Below are 16373 nucleotides of genomic sequence, written 5' to 3' on the forward strand. Positions count from 1 at the left end.
TTTCAAATACTGTTGGGCATTGTCGCTTAAATATTTTCGAGACAAACTGATAATTGAAAAAAGGTCTGTGAAGAGATTGTATATTTCATAATATGTCAGAATGGTTTGTAAACCTACAGTAGCATTACTGAGGACCAACATTTTTATGTAATAGGTTAGTAGCATATGGAGAATTGATAATGGTTCCAGAAGGAAAGAAGGAAAGAAAACACATTTTTAGAGTGGGTTTTTATCAGCGGAAAACATAAATATACATCCCTGTCCAGTAGCTTATTTTTACAAAGCATGCCCAGTGAGTCAGAACAACTTGGATCTGATTTTTGGAAAGCCCAGATACTATTATTGTTCAAAATGCACTTTTACTGAGTTTGAAAAGTTTCTTTTATATTTAAAATAAGGGTTCAAATATGCATATTCAATTTTTATAGTATTTATCTATTTGCAAAGCATATATTAACTAGTAATTGGCTGTTAATTTTATAGACATGGTAGCCAGGGTAGTAAATCAATGACCTATTATTTTTTACAAGCAATTTTCATATCTGACCATTTTCATATCTCCCATTTCCTTTTCAGAGTCAAATGCTATGTAATTGTCCTGTTGTGTTTGTATAAAGTGAATCACAACATGGTAAGAAAAAGGTTAGGTTTATTAAAATAATAACCTGACTAAAATATTCACTTTAGTTTATTCAGTGTTCATAATGCTTTCAAAAGACATAGCAAAGCTTTTGTGGAGTATCTGCATATTATTTATTATCTATGGACTAAATTGATTTTTTGAAGTTGCTTTAAATTTTAAGAGCACCTTTGCTTAATACAAAAGCCCTTTAATTTTAACTGACAGATCAATTCTTAAACTTTATTTTGAAAAGAAAATGGGGAAGAATTTGTGTCTTTTGAATTAAAAGAAGTGAAAAAAATAAACCAGACATTCTAAAAAAATAGAAGAAACCTGATTTTTAGTACTAATGAAATAGCGGGTGACAAAATAGTTGTCTTTTTGATTTTGATCACAAAAAATAAACTGGTAGTGACAGGATATGATGGAGAGATTTGACATCCTGGCAAATCACTGTCATTGATTCAATTATTCCAATTCTGAATAAAAGCTGTATACAGTATGTGTTTATGCTACAGTGGGTTTTTTTTTAAGTGACTGACATTCATCATATTGGTTAGACAGTTTTAAAAACCTAGTCTTTGTTTTCTACAATGTTGTCAAGAACAAATAAAGTATAATTTGTGGTATATTAAAAGCAAACTGCTTAAAAGTGCTACATATAACTGCTTCAAAGTAAGTCTAAGGTATTTGAAAGTGTATTTTGGAAATTCAGTTTTTCCTAACGGATGTTAAACAGCTTTTTAAAAATTGAGACTCTTTACTTAAATATGCAAGTTACTTTTTAAACTTTTGCTTTTTGTCTACTTTTTGCCAAAAGCTTTGAGAATATGGAACTATGACTCAAAAATGAGTGCTTTATATGAAAACTAGCTCAATCTGCTATATGTCTGAAAAGATATGTTTGTTTATATGGTTATAAATGTGCACACCTAACCAATGCTCATAATTAGCAAAGGGTTTACCTGATGCAATGCGAATCTCTGTAAGCTCCAGTTTTACACTTTGTCTCAGATCTCCGTTTTGTAAACAACCTCTCATCAACCTTCAATACGTGTTTTTCCGTAGTATCCTAGCATGAATGTAGCTGTCAGTTTGAATTTCAATTCTGAATTATGTCTATTGACATAATTTCATAGTGCTGACTTTAATTGTTTAGGAGTATTAAACAGAGACCATCAACTTCTTTGTCAATGTTTTCTATCACTCAAGTTCTTTTATTTATTAACTACTGTGGTAGACTGTCTTTAATGGAGTCTCCTTTTTTGTCCTTTTTCTTTTTTTTTTTTAATTGAAGTATAGTCAGTTTACAAGGTTGTATCAATTTCTGCACAATGTTTCAGTCATACATATACATATATATTCCTTTTCACATTCGTTTTCATTATGGGTTACTATAAGATATTGAATATAGTTCCCTGTGCTATACAGTATAAACTTGTTGTTTATCTGTTTTATATGTAGCAGTTAGTATCTGCAAATCTTGAACTCCCACTTTACCGCTTCCCGCCCCCTATTCCCCCTGGTAGTAGTTTGTTTTCTATGTCTGTGACTCTGCTTCTGTTTTGTAAATAAGTTCATTTGTCTTTTTTTTTTTAGATTTCACATATAAGTGATATCACATAATGGAGTCTTAATACCACAATATTATTTTGTCTTCGTCGATTTCATAACAGGAAGCATAAATGTGAATTCATTTTACTATAGTCTTCATATATTAGCGGTCAAATTTTTTTCATTAAAAAAAAAAATCCCTGCATTTTTGGTGGGAAGCAACTTTTTCAGAAATGAAGAGAAAATATGTTTTTCATATACAGTTTTGAATTTCATAATGTTTTATATGCTGCCTGCTGTAACATGCACCATGAGCTAAGTGCCTTAAATACACACACACCAGTGACTACTGTAAGGCATCTTGAATTTCTGACATTTTATTTGCTTTTATTTAAAAATAAAATTATCTGTTTTCTCTAGATAGAACATAAAACAAAATTTTAAAATTAAAGTATTTCTAGTGTACTGTTTCTGTATAAAAAGTTGGTTAAATTAATGAAGAACGGTGGCCTCATATTGCAATCCTAACTGTTTTTCAAGGATTGGAGGGTCAAATCGTTAAGAAAAATATTTACATAAGCTATTAGCAGTCATAATTAGAGTGTCATATAATTCTGCTGCAATGACTAAGGAGGAGTCACTAGAAGTCCAGGTGCTTCTTGCCTCCGGCCATCATGCCACAGCCTGGGCCCAGCAGCTTGGCGGATTCTGCCAGATCCTGTTTGCTCGAGCGGCTCACTGTGTCTGACAAGTCTGGAGGCAAATGCAGTCGCTATGGCGGAAGATTTCAGGAGAGGGAAAGAAAGAAGAAAAAAAATAATTAATTCTGCTTTTGCTAGCACACTTCAGGATACAATATTATGCTCTGTTGATCAGCATTTAGTCTTGCATATAAAATTCCTGCTTAAACAATTCTTCACAGTGAAGCCCACTATAATCACATCCTATTCCTACTAGATTTTACAAATTGTAGCCATTACAGAAACTGGACAAGGAATCTTAGTGGAATATTTCCAGAGTCCAAACCTAAATGTATTAAGATTTTTCTTATTTACGTAGAAATTAAAACATGCAAATGCACACACAAAAAGCATAATTTAACAAATACCACATAATACTGGCAGGATTGTTTTTTGGCTTTGTATTGCCTTTTTTTTTTTTTTTTTTTTTTTTGCCAGGGGGCTCCAAAATGGTACTTTTCAATCGAATGTAGCTTTTCAGCAATTATGGATTCCCACAAATGCTTGTTTCCCTTTGTCTATTAAGTTGACCTGATCCTTTTCATTTCAAGCCTGTACTTTATTTAAGGAACAATTTTCATAGACACATCTCATATTGACATAATGAAAAAAATTATACCAATCAAAGGGTCAATATTTTTCACATGCTCAGAAAAGTCAGCCATAACATGTGCTACAGGTCTTGGTAAGTTTATTTCTATGCATTGTGTTGGGTCATGTGTTTAAAAGTACAGTGTAACTTTGAACATCTCCCCATCTAAACTGTTTTTCTGCAGACAGAGGCTGATTTAAGGAGACCCAGTTACCAACCATGATTACAGGACAGCTACTGTAATTAGGGAGAAATATTCGTATTTCAAAAGAACTTTTTTTTTGTTTTCACAAGGATCTCTATTCAGTTCCTTTAACTATCAGTGCTCCCAGCCCACATGTTTTGTTTCATGAAAATCCAAACTCAAACGACACATTTGTCCTGTGAGATAGAGTGGGTGTGGGAGGCTAAAGATACATAGGGTGGGTTGGGGTCATCCCCCGACTAAGCGAAGCCTGGAGGAGGTAAGCTGACCTGGAGACAACCTCCCAGAAACCCTTCATTTGAAAACTCCCTTCAATACGAAAAAAAATCAAGACGGGAAAAACCATTTTTTTTTTTTTTTTTGGTCAAAATATTATGATCCAGCAGCATATGTTCTGGCTATTTTCTTTCCTAATAAAAGGCTTGTTTATTGTCATGTAAACACAAGCTGTGTGCAGAGGATCAAAATATTTTAAATTATTAAAATAATTGATGAAAATATTCTGCCTTGGTTTCAGTTTGCCGAGACAAATATATCGAGGATGAAAGACACTATTATACAGATCAACGAAGATGTCAGAAAGGTCCAGAAAGGCTATCATATCCATATAGCAACATGGTATTGTTCCTTTGTATCCTTAGCACCCAGCCTGTCACTTATTAAGTCATTAAATGTCTAAAATTTCTTGAATAATGAAAAAGAGCTCAAATAAAGACATATTTGTTCCTTCATTTTAAATAATTCTTTCATTTCTTCAGACCTTAGTTTGCTTCAGAAAGGATTTCAGGTAGAAATGAAAAGTGTGAAAGTTCAGGAATCTAAAAGACACGTGTGGCTCTGAAGTCTGAGGTTACTAATGTCTCTGTAGTGTTAACTGTCGATGTTCACGTGAGGCAGCAGGAGGGAAAGAGACATTTAACTATATGTCTGAATTTTAATGTTTCTTTAAGATCTTAGAGTTATTGCTAATGAGCAAAGGAAAAATGACTAGGATACATGCATGATCTGAAGGCTCTCTGAAACTTAAAGAAAATTCACCATTAAAAAATGTGTGTGTGTGTGGACTTCTGATGGGACCTCCCAAAGATGAGGTCAGATGGTGACTAGGCTGTTTAGGAAGTCAACTGGAGTCAACAAATATTTAGACTCTACTTCAAGCAAGGCATTCAGGAAAGATATGTGAACAGAGCACCTTCTATACTCCGTGCTGTCCTACAATCTAGTAATTGGCATGAGATGAGCACACAGGTGACCCTCATGGTGAGTAGTCCAAGTTACAGCTACAAGAAAGGCAGAGACAAAGCAGAAATCATGGTGGGGCCCAGCGAGGCAGGAAAAAGGTTCATGGAGATGAGCTAGGTGTTAAATAATGAACTGGATTCTGATACTTAGAAATGGTGATTTCCTTAATGGTAGAACTGATACATCTTTAAGATGTGTTTGGTGGAAGGGGCATACTGCTCTGACAATCTAGGTGAGGAAGCTAGTGAAGTTTATTCAGAACCAGCATAATACAATTTATTTCAGGAGCTTACCTATTTGCTAAAAATTTCTCTTCCTCTGCTTCTCTAGGCAATGAGTTTGAGCCAGTTGGCTGAAAGCCCTTCATAGCAAAAGTAGCTAAATGTGACCTGTGACATGCTTGGAAATCTTTCAGGTTGAATGGCTTTGAAGAAAAGTCAAATACCATCCGTGTGTAACTTCTCAGCACAAAAATTTGGGGTGATGTGATTGAATGTTTCTAACCAAATGCTACACTGTAAAAGCTCGTTGCACACTATTGTCCTCTGAAAAAAGCCCAAGGATGGCTCTGGGAAACATGTGGATCTATGTGTGAGTTCGCCAGCTTTTGCTGATTACTTGAACAAGCTTACTATGCAGCCTAAATTCTCAAGCAGTGGGTTTTGTTTTCTCCCTTTCTAAGCCTCCCCCTGTGCACCATGTCAGTGCGATGTGAAGCAGGGAGGAAGAAGGAGAGATCAGGTTCCAGGCTTGCCAGGTGTGTCAGGGACTTTCCCTTTGAGGCTTCCAAAGCATTTACACACTTGACATGTAAACGTTCAGATGCTGCTATACCCCAGATCTGTCTTCTGAAAAAACATGCTGTAAGATCCTCTGCATAGCACGGTGACCTCCTTTAGACTAAAGCTGCAAGGCTGTGTGTGTGTGTGGGAGGTATATAAACTTCTAGACCTGGAGGTTTCACCAAGTAATGGTTTCAATAATAATCAGACTATGGAAAAAAATCTGGTATATTTTCAAGCTTATAAACCAAATCAAGGTATTAATCTTTCTCGTTTTATACCTGGGGTTCTAAGACCAGGGCCGAAAACACATCTAACATCTTGAGCTAACATTTTCCCACCTGATTTTCTTCTCCCAGGTTCTGGGAGGAAGGGGTTGTGCTACTGAGGCAGGAGATGCTTATCGGGCTGGTTGGCTGGCTACCTGTTTTTTCCATGAATGCCTTGTCTATAATGATGATTTCTAGGTAGGCAAAGGGACCTGGGAAAGGTGTGACAACTCCCAAGGTTCTGCAGGGGCCTGGGTGCTTCACAGCGACTCATCCCACTGGACGAATGGGACCCTTTCCTTCAGAGGTACCAGGTGGGAAATAGCGAGGCTGGCAGGCTGCTGTGGCGGATCGGGGAGCTCCTGCCAAAGGCACCCTCAGGCCCATGTGCAGCCCTGGGTCGTAATGGAGCAGCAGCAGCAGGAGAAGCGCGTTGCTCTGAGGCTCCAGGAGTTCCACGCTGAGCCGGACGAAGGTGCTTCCCCTCGGCCGGCCTCTCTGTCTCTTTATTGGGCTCAGCCAGAGTCTGTATTTTGTTCCTTCTCGAGTCAGCAACTGCACTGATCCTATAGACACACAGGATTGGGTTTCCTGGCTCCCCAGCTCCCTTCCTAATTCCTTTCCTCCCAGCCTGCCAGACCTGTGCTCGGTTCCCAGACAGAAGGGGCAAGATAATGAATCTAGAGTACACCTGGATTTGAGACAAATTGCTGGTAAATACCCATTAAAATAAGTTTAATCAATTTATATTTTTCATATTTTGCCAAGACCAAATCACCAGGCACTGTTTGTTCTTGGAAAACAATTGATGTAGTACATTTTAACCCCTCACAAAGGAATAGAGATTTGTTTTCATTCTTTTAAAATTTATGACATTTCCTGAAAAGTCACTTTCCACTACTCACAGTCACAGAAATAGGTGTTAATATTTCAAAATATTTCCTAACAAATTTTTCTTATTTCTTTAAAACACAGTTGACTTAAATTAAAACTTGTAAACACTTTAGAACCTATACGTTCTACATTGGTCCCTTCACAGAGGCAGCCAGTGACAGTCTGATGCCTCCTTCAGCCACTCGCTCTCAGTGTGACTTCAGAGAAGTCACCGCACTTGTCTAGCCCGAGTGTCCTCCTCTATCACAGGTGAATAGTCCTCCCCTCACATGACTGTCATCGGATCAGATGAGATATAGAGCGTTTCGTGAATTATGAAGTACTACACTAATTTATTTATACCTCTTCTTCCTCCAAAACAGCACTTGAGGTGGGTCACAAAAATACATATGGTACAAGATAAAAACCAGTGAGTTTATCAAGGCAAGGAAATGAATCTACAAATTTAACAAAATACATATAATTATAAGCAACAGCAGCAGAATATCGGACTTAGCCGGTAGGTCTCATCACTAAGTCTGGGTATTGCCCTCTACTGTAGTGTTGTAAAGAAATATAAGTATAAAAGGAAACTGCATTCATAGTCCTTGCTTCTGGAAAGATTTAAAAAGTCTACACATTTCCCTCACACTTAGAAAGGCAGTAGTGAAAATGGGGCCTGTCAGGTGCCTGGCATCTGGGCCAGTAAAAACACGCAAGGCTGTATTAAGGGGCAATTCAGGGCCCATTATTTAAAAAAACCTATCTTTTGCACATGTCTTTCTTGCTGACAAAATAACTAATAAAGGAAATGTCAGAAGATGAAGTTTCTCCACTCAAGTTTCAAAAGTGTTTGGTGGGGAGGGCACAGCTTAGGAGGTCCTAGGTTCAATCCCCAGTACCTCCATTTAAAAACAAAACAAAACAAAACATTCTGTGTTATGAGGCACTGCTCTGAATGGCAGGGAATGACTACAGGCTAAGATAATAATACAGAGACATCCTGACCTGCTCCAAAAATGGCTTAAAAAAGACAGAAGTGTATTTCTCTCCCACTCTACAGTCCAGAGCAGGCAATCCCGAGCTGGAAGGACTCGCCTGCCATCCTCAACGAACAGCTTCCACTTCCAGCTCCGAGACTGACGGTTTTGCTCTCGCTCAGCTGGTGGGAAGAAGGGGCCAAGAAGGCAACACTTGCAAGTTGGACACATCACTTCCACTCACGTCCAGGACTTAGACATGGCCACAAGTGGTTGCTAGGGAGGCTGGGAAATGTTTTAAGACTTGTGAAAATGTTCAGCAACTCTATTACTATGGAAGAAGGAGCAAATGGGTACTGAGACACAACCAGTAGTTAGCCACAGTTTCGAGAAGGGTCACAGCAAAGCCCTCCAGAAGCGCTGACTCAGTGTGTGAACTCCTGCTGAGTCGGCCTGGGGCTCCGTTCTTAGTTTCTGATCAAGGAAATGTACACCTGTTGCCCCTACCAGCCCAGAGGGCAGGCGTTAAAGTAGTGCTCAGAGTCTCTTTTATATCATAAGAAGAACATATTTCCTTTCTGGAAAGACCAATTTCCTTCTGGGGGCGATTTCCTTCTGGAGGAGGAGGGCTGAGGAGAGGAAACAGATGAAGCAGGCTTTGATGTATTTATCATCACTATTAATTCTTCACAAGATTTCATTCTTTCTTTGATTTTTTTTTTTTTTTTTTGGTGGAGGTATTGGGGATAGAGCCCGGGACCTTGTGCCCGCCAAGCATGCACTCTACCCCTTCTTCACAAGATATCAGAATATTATTTCAACTTGTAAAAAAAAAACCAAAAAAACAAAAAAAAACACCAATGTTATATAATAGTATATTATTATATTTTTACATGATTATATTATTCTGTAATCATTACATTATTAAAATACACAGTTACATTGTAATTATTTTACATCTGGTTAAAAATTTACAATGTAGAAGATGCATTTGCCTAATTTTGGTGAATTTTGTGTTACTCTTATATATGAAAAGGGCAGCAAAAATCATGCCAAAACCATGCTTTTGCTCTTTCTGGATTGGTAAGTGTACATTTGATGGTGACCAAATATTTCTGGGAAAAAATTCTGCTAAAACATGGTCAGGTTTGAGGTTTCAGTTTTGTTTGTTTGTATAAGATCCAATTCATTCTCAGGGGTTCAGATTAAAATTGTTTTATTGAATGTCATAATCATACTATATCCTTTGAAAAAAAATCATCTGGTTCTTCCTGATTGATCTGAAAATTAGACAAAATTTCAGAGTTGGAACATTGCACATTGGCTGCCCATTGAAAAATGCTCAGGTGTGCAATTATTTTGACCGTCAATTATAACTGACAGTATTGTCTTGTCTCCAAACTCACCTCTCAAAGCAGATTGTGAAGAACTCACTTGTCTAAACAAAAGTGTGATTTGTGAAAAGGCATGTGTCTGTGGCAGAGACTGCTAGCTTACTCCCAATATCTATTCTCTTCCTTTGCAGCGAGTAAAAGGATCTCTGAATATTAGTGGGGCACACGGCCTCTTAGAATAAAAGCCACACTTCCCAGCTTCCCTTGCCAATAGATGAGGCTGAGTGATTAAGTTCTGGTTACTTCATCTTGAGCAGACGTGTGATGGTTAAGTTCAAGGTCAGATCCTTAGAGAGGGGGAGGTGCCATTCTCTTCCCTTTTCCCTTGGCTTTGCTATTTGACCCCAGCAAGAGGGCCCCCACCCTGGGCCCTGGTCCACCCTTTCTCACAGAGTGAGGAATTAACAGGGTGAAGGGGATGTGCCCACCTAGAGCCTGTCCCCTTCTTTATAGGACACACTCTGGGTACTCAGAACCTCAGAAATCCCTGTGCAGATGGTCTCTTCCCCAGATCTGTCCTCCGTGGGTGAGCTGTGTTTTCCGTGTGCACACCCTGGGGTCCAGAAAGAGCCAAGGGACGGCTGTTGGTGAGAAGCATGGACAGAGTTTGGATGTGCAGGCTGGGATCACGCCACCTGCTGTGGGTGGGAAGGAGGCAGGGGTGGGGAGAGAAAGGAGGTGGGCTGAAGGCCAGTTCTTCCTCTGACTCCATGTTCTGGAGTGGAGCCCTGATTCTGAATTTAAACTCGGTTTTCCAGGAAGGTGTATTTATGAAGGAAGGAAGATAAAGCATATTTAATGATTTGTTGGCTTGATAACTATTAAATATCGAGGCATATGATAACATGGTCCTTTATCTGCCTTTCTGCTCTAGGCTCCACAATGTTAGGGACAAGCCAAAGTTCCCTCTTTCCACTTGCTGAAATGCGGACTTGAGGGCAGGTGCTGAAGCAGCCATCCTGGACCTTCAAATGGAAGCTATGGGCTGAGGAGGGCACAGCAAAATGACAGAATTAGTTTAGGGTCTCCTGACACCATCTGGCCACCAAAAGAGCCCTAGGTCACCGAAATGGGCTTTTATGTGGTATGTGTTCTATATTATTTAAGCCACTGCATTTATGAATTTCTTTAATAACAGTTTAACCTATATTCTGTTTATAGAGAATTTGGTACCTGAAAAATAGATCAAGCTCTACAGACAAAATCTAGGTTGGCTGAGTGGTTGGCAGGTGGGCAGTGAGGACAGTGTTGCCGACTGAAAAGCTGATGCCTCTTGTTATGCTTGTGACAACCTGGAAGGCAAACCTTATACCTCCTGGTCAGTGGCTCTACTCGAAACATTGGAGAAATTCAGAACATTGGTGTGTCTGTGGCCTCTTGCCACTTTCAGCTAAGTTATTTACAAACGAGAAATGAACTTAGGCTAGAACTACAGAACCTGCAAGAAGAGGGAGAGGGACTACAGCTCTGTTCAAGGAGGTGCTCTGTCTGCAGCTCACAACCCGAACTGAAAGCTCGGTAATCTGGGGCATCAGAGGGTTGAAAAAGCCCAGCTGTTTTTGCAACTGCACACTGAGCACAACCTTCACAGATGTCTGTGCCCCTAAGCCTTGGTGGAATACCTCATTAAGAGGCTGGCCAGAAAATGGGAGCCAGCTCAGAGACAAAAATCAGATTAAGGGTGTTGCCTTCCCTCTCAGGCTGACTACTTCAGATGGCTTCAGGCTACTTACCAGTAAGATGAAAGAGAAGGGTATAGGTAGAACCAAGAGGCCAGAAAATAAGACTCAGGTCTTACAAGGTAACAGTCGTGGTGGACAAGTGTCCACTTCAGCCGCCCTGTGGCGTGCCCGCCCGCAGGCAGGAGGCTGGACAGGTGTGAATTAGGCTTATCTAGTCAGATGCAGCTCTGTTAGTTTAGAAGGTGGAAGAGAAGCAAGTGCTATCTTTCTTCTGCTTTTACTACTGTAATTAGCAAACACTGTGGCAGCGGCACCCCCCACCCCCGCCCCGCCCCGCCCCCAGCATTCAAGAGACTAGTCAACAGCTTCACAGGGGCAGAGAGGCAGCTGTGGAAGTAGAGGCCGGCGCAGTGTTTCAGTGTCCAGTGACTTGCTTCACAGGGGTCCAGCAGCACTGGCAGCAGTGGCAGCGGGGACTGATGAGCCCTGAGATTGTGGCCACGGAGCTGTGCACTTTCCATGAAGAGATCCAGTGACAGTCTCCCAAGTCCTCAACTTCCTCACTTTGGTAGAGGCAGCAGCCTCCCTGGAGGCCAGTCTGGTGGCACGGTCCTCCAGCCCTTCCAGTTACTTCATTAGCTCCCAGTTCTCTAGTATAAACTTACTGACTGCATAAAATTATTTGATGTGATCCGTTTCCTGCAGCTGAATCCTAGAACTATGTCCAGACATCTCTTTGGCTGTGAACCAAAGGGAGGCAAATCGACTGGGAACCTTCTAAAGTTCTGAGGAGGTTATTTTGCCTACAAATTACAAATCTGGTCAAGAGCCTACAATTATGCAACCCATAGAGAAATTTTAGGTCCACAAACCTGATCTATCAATAAGTGGGCGTATAAACACTGTGCAGCCCCCAAGGGCACACTCTCTAATAGGGATTTTATGTAGCCATCACTGATAATGGACAAGGAATAACTTCCTAAAGGGATACAGAGGACTGTGGACAAGGGAGTTCCTTCCAGAGAGCAGAACTGGGGCCCACAAACCAGGTGACAGTCCTCTACTGCCAGGACAGAGAAGTTTTGCAGTTTCAAGCCAGGAGGATTCCCCACTGAAGAGGAGGTAAGTGTGTGGGAAGAGGCTGGGCATGGATATTTGGGTTCCAAAGGGTTGTGGACTGTGACAGAGACTGATCATTATCCTCCAATACCCACTCTCCTTTTTCCCTTTAGTAGAAGAACTTGAGAATTCATGGCCATCCTGAATAAAGACTTCACTTCCAAGCTGCCCCTTCAGCTAGTTGTGGAGCACGCGACCAAGTCTGAAAAGAGCAGGAGTGACACTGCAACTTCAGGATGTTCAAATGGAACTGGAGCTCAGGCATCCTGGCTTCAAAGTCCATGTTCTTACTCACAACTCTATGTGCCAGAACTTTTCTAAGCATTAGAGGTAAAATAGTGAACAAGACAGGCAAGACCCCCGCTTTCAAAAAACAACCACAGAAAGGGACATAGACACTTAATGACTCAAAGAGAGGCAGCTCCATATAGGAAAGCAAACAAATGGAGAGGCGAATTCAGATAGAGTGAGGTCTTCTAAGGAAATGCAACATGGTGATGTGGTACTGGCTGGGGGTACTACTTTAATTGGTGAAAGCCTTTCTGGAGAGTACATTTGACCCAAGATGGGACCAATGATGACCCGGAAAAAGAAGTTTCTAGGCAAAGGGAATGAAATACAAAAGCCTTAAGGTAGGAATAAGTTTGGCATGTTTGAAAGGTGGAAAAAAGGGCAGCTCTTCTGGAGCAGTCACCAAACAGGGAAGCAGCCATGGCTAGAAGTCTGACTTGGTGGGGAGGTATCTGATTGGGTTGGATTTGTAAGCCATGGTAAGTGATTGAATTTAATTCTTAGAGCACTTAGGACTAGCAAGGGAGTGATGTAAACTTACTTCTATGATTTCAGCCATTTTCTTACAAAGCCATACATGGATATTTTCAATAACAGAAAACAATTGTTGTAAACATGGAATCCTACTAAAGACAGAGCTTTCCGAAACGTGGTGCACACAGGCTGCTCTAGATCTCTCTTTCTTCCACTTCAGGAAAGACCTTCTAGTCACTGAGTGACCCACAGTGTCCTCCCACCCCACCGTCCTCCTGTGGGGAGTGGTGGTTCTCAACCTCATGCCTGCCCAATGGGAAGATGCCAGGTGGAGGGGTTGGGGCTCTGTGTGAAATGGTCGTGGAGGAGAGACTCTGGCAGTGCTGTTTGTGAGGATGGTTTGCTGAGTTTAATCCTCTTAAAATGTGAGTCAGAATCTTTTGGACTCCACAGTAATAATGCTGCTGTATATTTCAGTACCAATGTTCCTGAACTTTCAGACATTAAAGATACCGGGGGGGGGTGGTGGTCACGTTACTTTCTATCTTCAGTTAATACATCTTTGGAGAATAAACTAGATTATTCCCAGAGAACTTTCCTGAAAATGGTTTTACTTTCTGCACAAACTAAAGGCAGTATCTTTTTCTTTTCTTTGGGTCTCTCCTTTGTTCTTTTGCACATTTTATTCTCATTAATGTTCTAACATAGGCAGGACTGAAAAAAAACATTTAGGTAATTAATTGTTACCTGAACTGGGACAGAAGAAACTGTGAAAGATGCCTTCCCCCAACCCCCATCAGCTCTTCCATGGGATAAAGGAATGGGGCTGATAAGTCACATGTGGCCACTGCGATCCCCTGGCTGAGTGAGCATCACTGCCTGATCGGGACTCCTCATAGCTCTCCAACGGACTCCCTCCCCTCCGTCCTTCCTGAACCATGGCAGGGCTTCTCACTCTGGCAACCTTTTGACTGGTCTCCAACTCTGCTTAACCCAAGGCTTGCTCGGGCTCTGGAACACACAATGCAGGCAGGAGCATATAAGCTCCAGAGTGTGTAGAATTTGAATTAAGCTTTTGCAGGGCCAAGCTGAGAGACTCTTGAGATCTAGGGCCTTGGTGCTGCTATGGTGGTAAGTGGAAGAAGACTGGGGTCTTCCTGTGGACAGACTGTCATTTTGAAAGGCTCTTCAAGCTTGTTTTGTCCCGGAGGCCCCTTTTCTACCCAAGACAAGTGAGGAAACATTTTAGGAGCAGTATTTTTGGGTACTACTAGCCAGGTGGCTTAAGAATAGTAAAATATTTTAGGAACATACAGTGTTTTTAGATTTGAATGTGGAGCTTGAAAAGGAAAAAACTTCTTTTAGAAATCAATTCAAACTACTAATTATATGAGAAATCCTTTTTCTCCCACCTCCATGTTTTCTTTTAAAGCATATGGGAACGACACTGGAGGGGCAAAAGGTAACAATCTCTTTGTCTTTGTCTACTAAAAATCAAACTAATGTTTGCTCCTTACTATAATCTGAAACCTCCTACTCAGTAAACTGTTAGCAGATAAATGTGTTTGTAAACTCAAGGCTGATCCCTAAATCCTAGAGATTTTTGGAACTGTAGCAGACCCACTATTTAATTGAGGGGCTGGTAGAGGCCTGACTGATACATAGCTAATGGAATAGGTGAGTTCTAACATGTGAAAAAGCAGGGATCAGAGAATTCTGAAGTCAGATAACTGCCTAAGTTACCACACTAATGTCAGTCCACTAAATAACTTTCAGACCTTGGCAGCTCTGGATGAACACTCCTTCAACCACCTATTTTTGTATGCGAGTATAGTACATATATGAACATATATTGATTTCCTTTTGGCTGTCCATAAATGAGTCCTGGGAGCATAATGGCCAATGTGTTTGTTTGCATAATGCCCTACAGTGTATGCAGAACATTGCTCCACAAAGCCCCGAGATGGGGTATGAAGGGCTCGGTGGAAATGGCAATGTACAACATCCCCACAGCATTAAATCTCCCAACTGCTCTTTAGTTACTGGGAGACCCCCGCGTTTAAGGGTCTGCTAGTTCCTGGGTATGAAGAAAGAATTTTTAATGGGGCCAAATGTAGGTGTTTACAAGGGGGAATTGTTGTTTTTTATTAGGAGCTGCCTTATGTTCAATAGTTGTATTTACTTTGTCAAGCTAGCCAGAATTAGAAATCCCCATTGCTAGGCAGCCTAGAGCGACTGCGAAGTATTTCTGGGCATTCAGAACTGAGGCATGTGCTGCCCAAAGGCAGGTTTCATTACAGTCTGTTATTTAGTCCTTGTTCGTCCCTCCCTACCCCCACACCCTCAGATAGCAGTGCTTCTATAACAGGAAACCTTGGTTTTATGCTGAAACATATTTACATGACTGAAATATGACAATTAACACATTTGTAAAGCTTTGAGGGATAGGCACACTCTAATGGTTTTTTGAAGCAGGCTGATTTCCTGGAGCTTTTAATCTTATTTTATTTTGTTCTGCCTGCATGAACAAGTTCTTGTGTTACTATAGGTATTTGACAAAGTCTACCTGGTATGAATGTGAAGAAAAAGGAAATAATACAAAAATTAACTTTGTTTTGTCTTTGCCAAACTGTTCCTGACTGCTTTCACCAGTTCAATGTATACTGAGGGCTATGCTATTATTTTTGACATGTTGTGTTAGCTTTTACACAGAGGCAGTTAGGTAGACTTTTGGCTTGACAAAATGAAATGTGGCTCTCTCTACACTGGCAGTATAAAAACTTTTCATAATGAGTGAAAAGGATCAATTACAGCAGTGATTTTCTTCACACCTCATGGTCAAAGGTACACTCTCCCAGGTGGTGTATATTTCACTTGCTCCAAACTTAAATTCACAGCCAGGTGGTATTAAGCAGTATTATTTGATAAGTGCTATTGTATGTATGTGTGTGTGTGCGTGCGCACACATGCACATGTGTATATGAGTGTGTATGCCTGTTTATACATATAAATAAACATAACAATGTTATGAATATTTTAATTTCTCTTAAGTCTATAGATTAATTAATTTCTGAAATCTTGCTAAAATTCAGAAGAAAACATTTTGGAAATGAAATGAAAAGAAAACTTCCATCTTCCTTTTGATTTCTGAAAGTATGCAAACTGTGGAAACTCCCCACCGCCAATTCTCACTTAAAAGTTTACAGCAAATTTACAAATTACACTGGTTTCAAATAGTCACCCGGTACATCTATCTCTCCCCTCCACAGATCTCCCTCCTCACCAATTTCAAAAGGAGCTCGGTGAACAGACTGGGCAAAGCGAGAGCCCTCTCTCTCCATGCCTTAGGGCAGTGATGGGGCAGCACCAGACCGAGCGCTCTAGCTGAAGGATACAGATTAGTGATGAGGACATAACTCCAAGAGTAACTCTCTGGTGAAGTGACTTCACAGATAAGAAGTAAGCAGAGAATCAATTTAGTCTTAGATAGAAAACCTCTCCATGAATAATGGGAAATAAAGTTAAAGGAAATGAAGCAAATAAAGCAAGAAAAA

The 16373-nt window shown here is 40.5% G+C and overlaps 1 protein-coding gene across 1 annotated transcript in view; it reads right to left on the bottom strand.

The window, feature by feature from the left end:
* Window positions 1-2537: 2537 nt before the first annotated feature.
* ELP4 (elongator acetyltransferase complex subunit 4) overlaps window positions 2538-16373 on the bottom strand; it is a 209652-nt gene continuing 195816 nt past the window's right edge. Inside the window, exon 10 of the mRNA XM_045523771.2 lies at window positions 2538-2948. Coding sequence (XP_045379727.1) covers window positions 2817-2948 — 132 coding nt within the window. The 3' untranslated portion in view covers window positions 2538-2816. The remainder of the gene's footprint in view (window positions 2949-16373) is intronic.

This window comes from Camelus bactrianus, chromosome 10 (assembly GCF_048773025.1).
Source record: "Camelus bactrianus isolate YW-2024 breed Bactrian camel chromosome 10, ASM4877302v1, whole genome shotgun sequence".
NCBI classification, from domain to species: Eukaryota; Metazoa; Chordata; class Mammalia; order Artiodactyla; family Camelidae; genus Camelus; species Camelus bactrianus.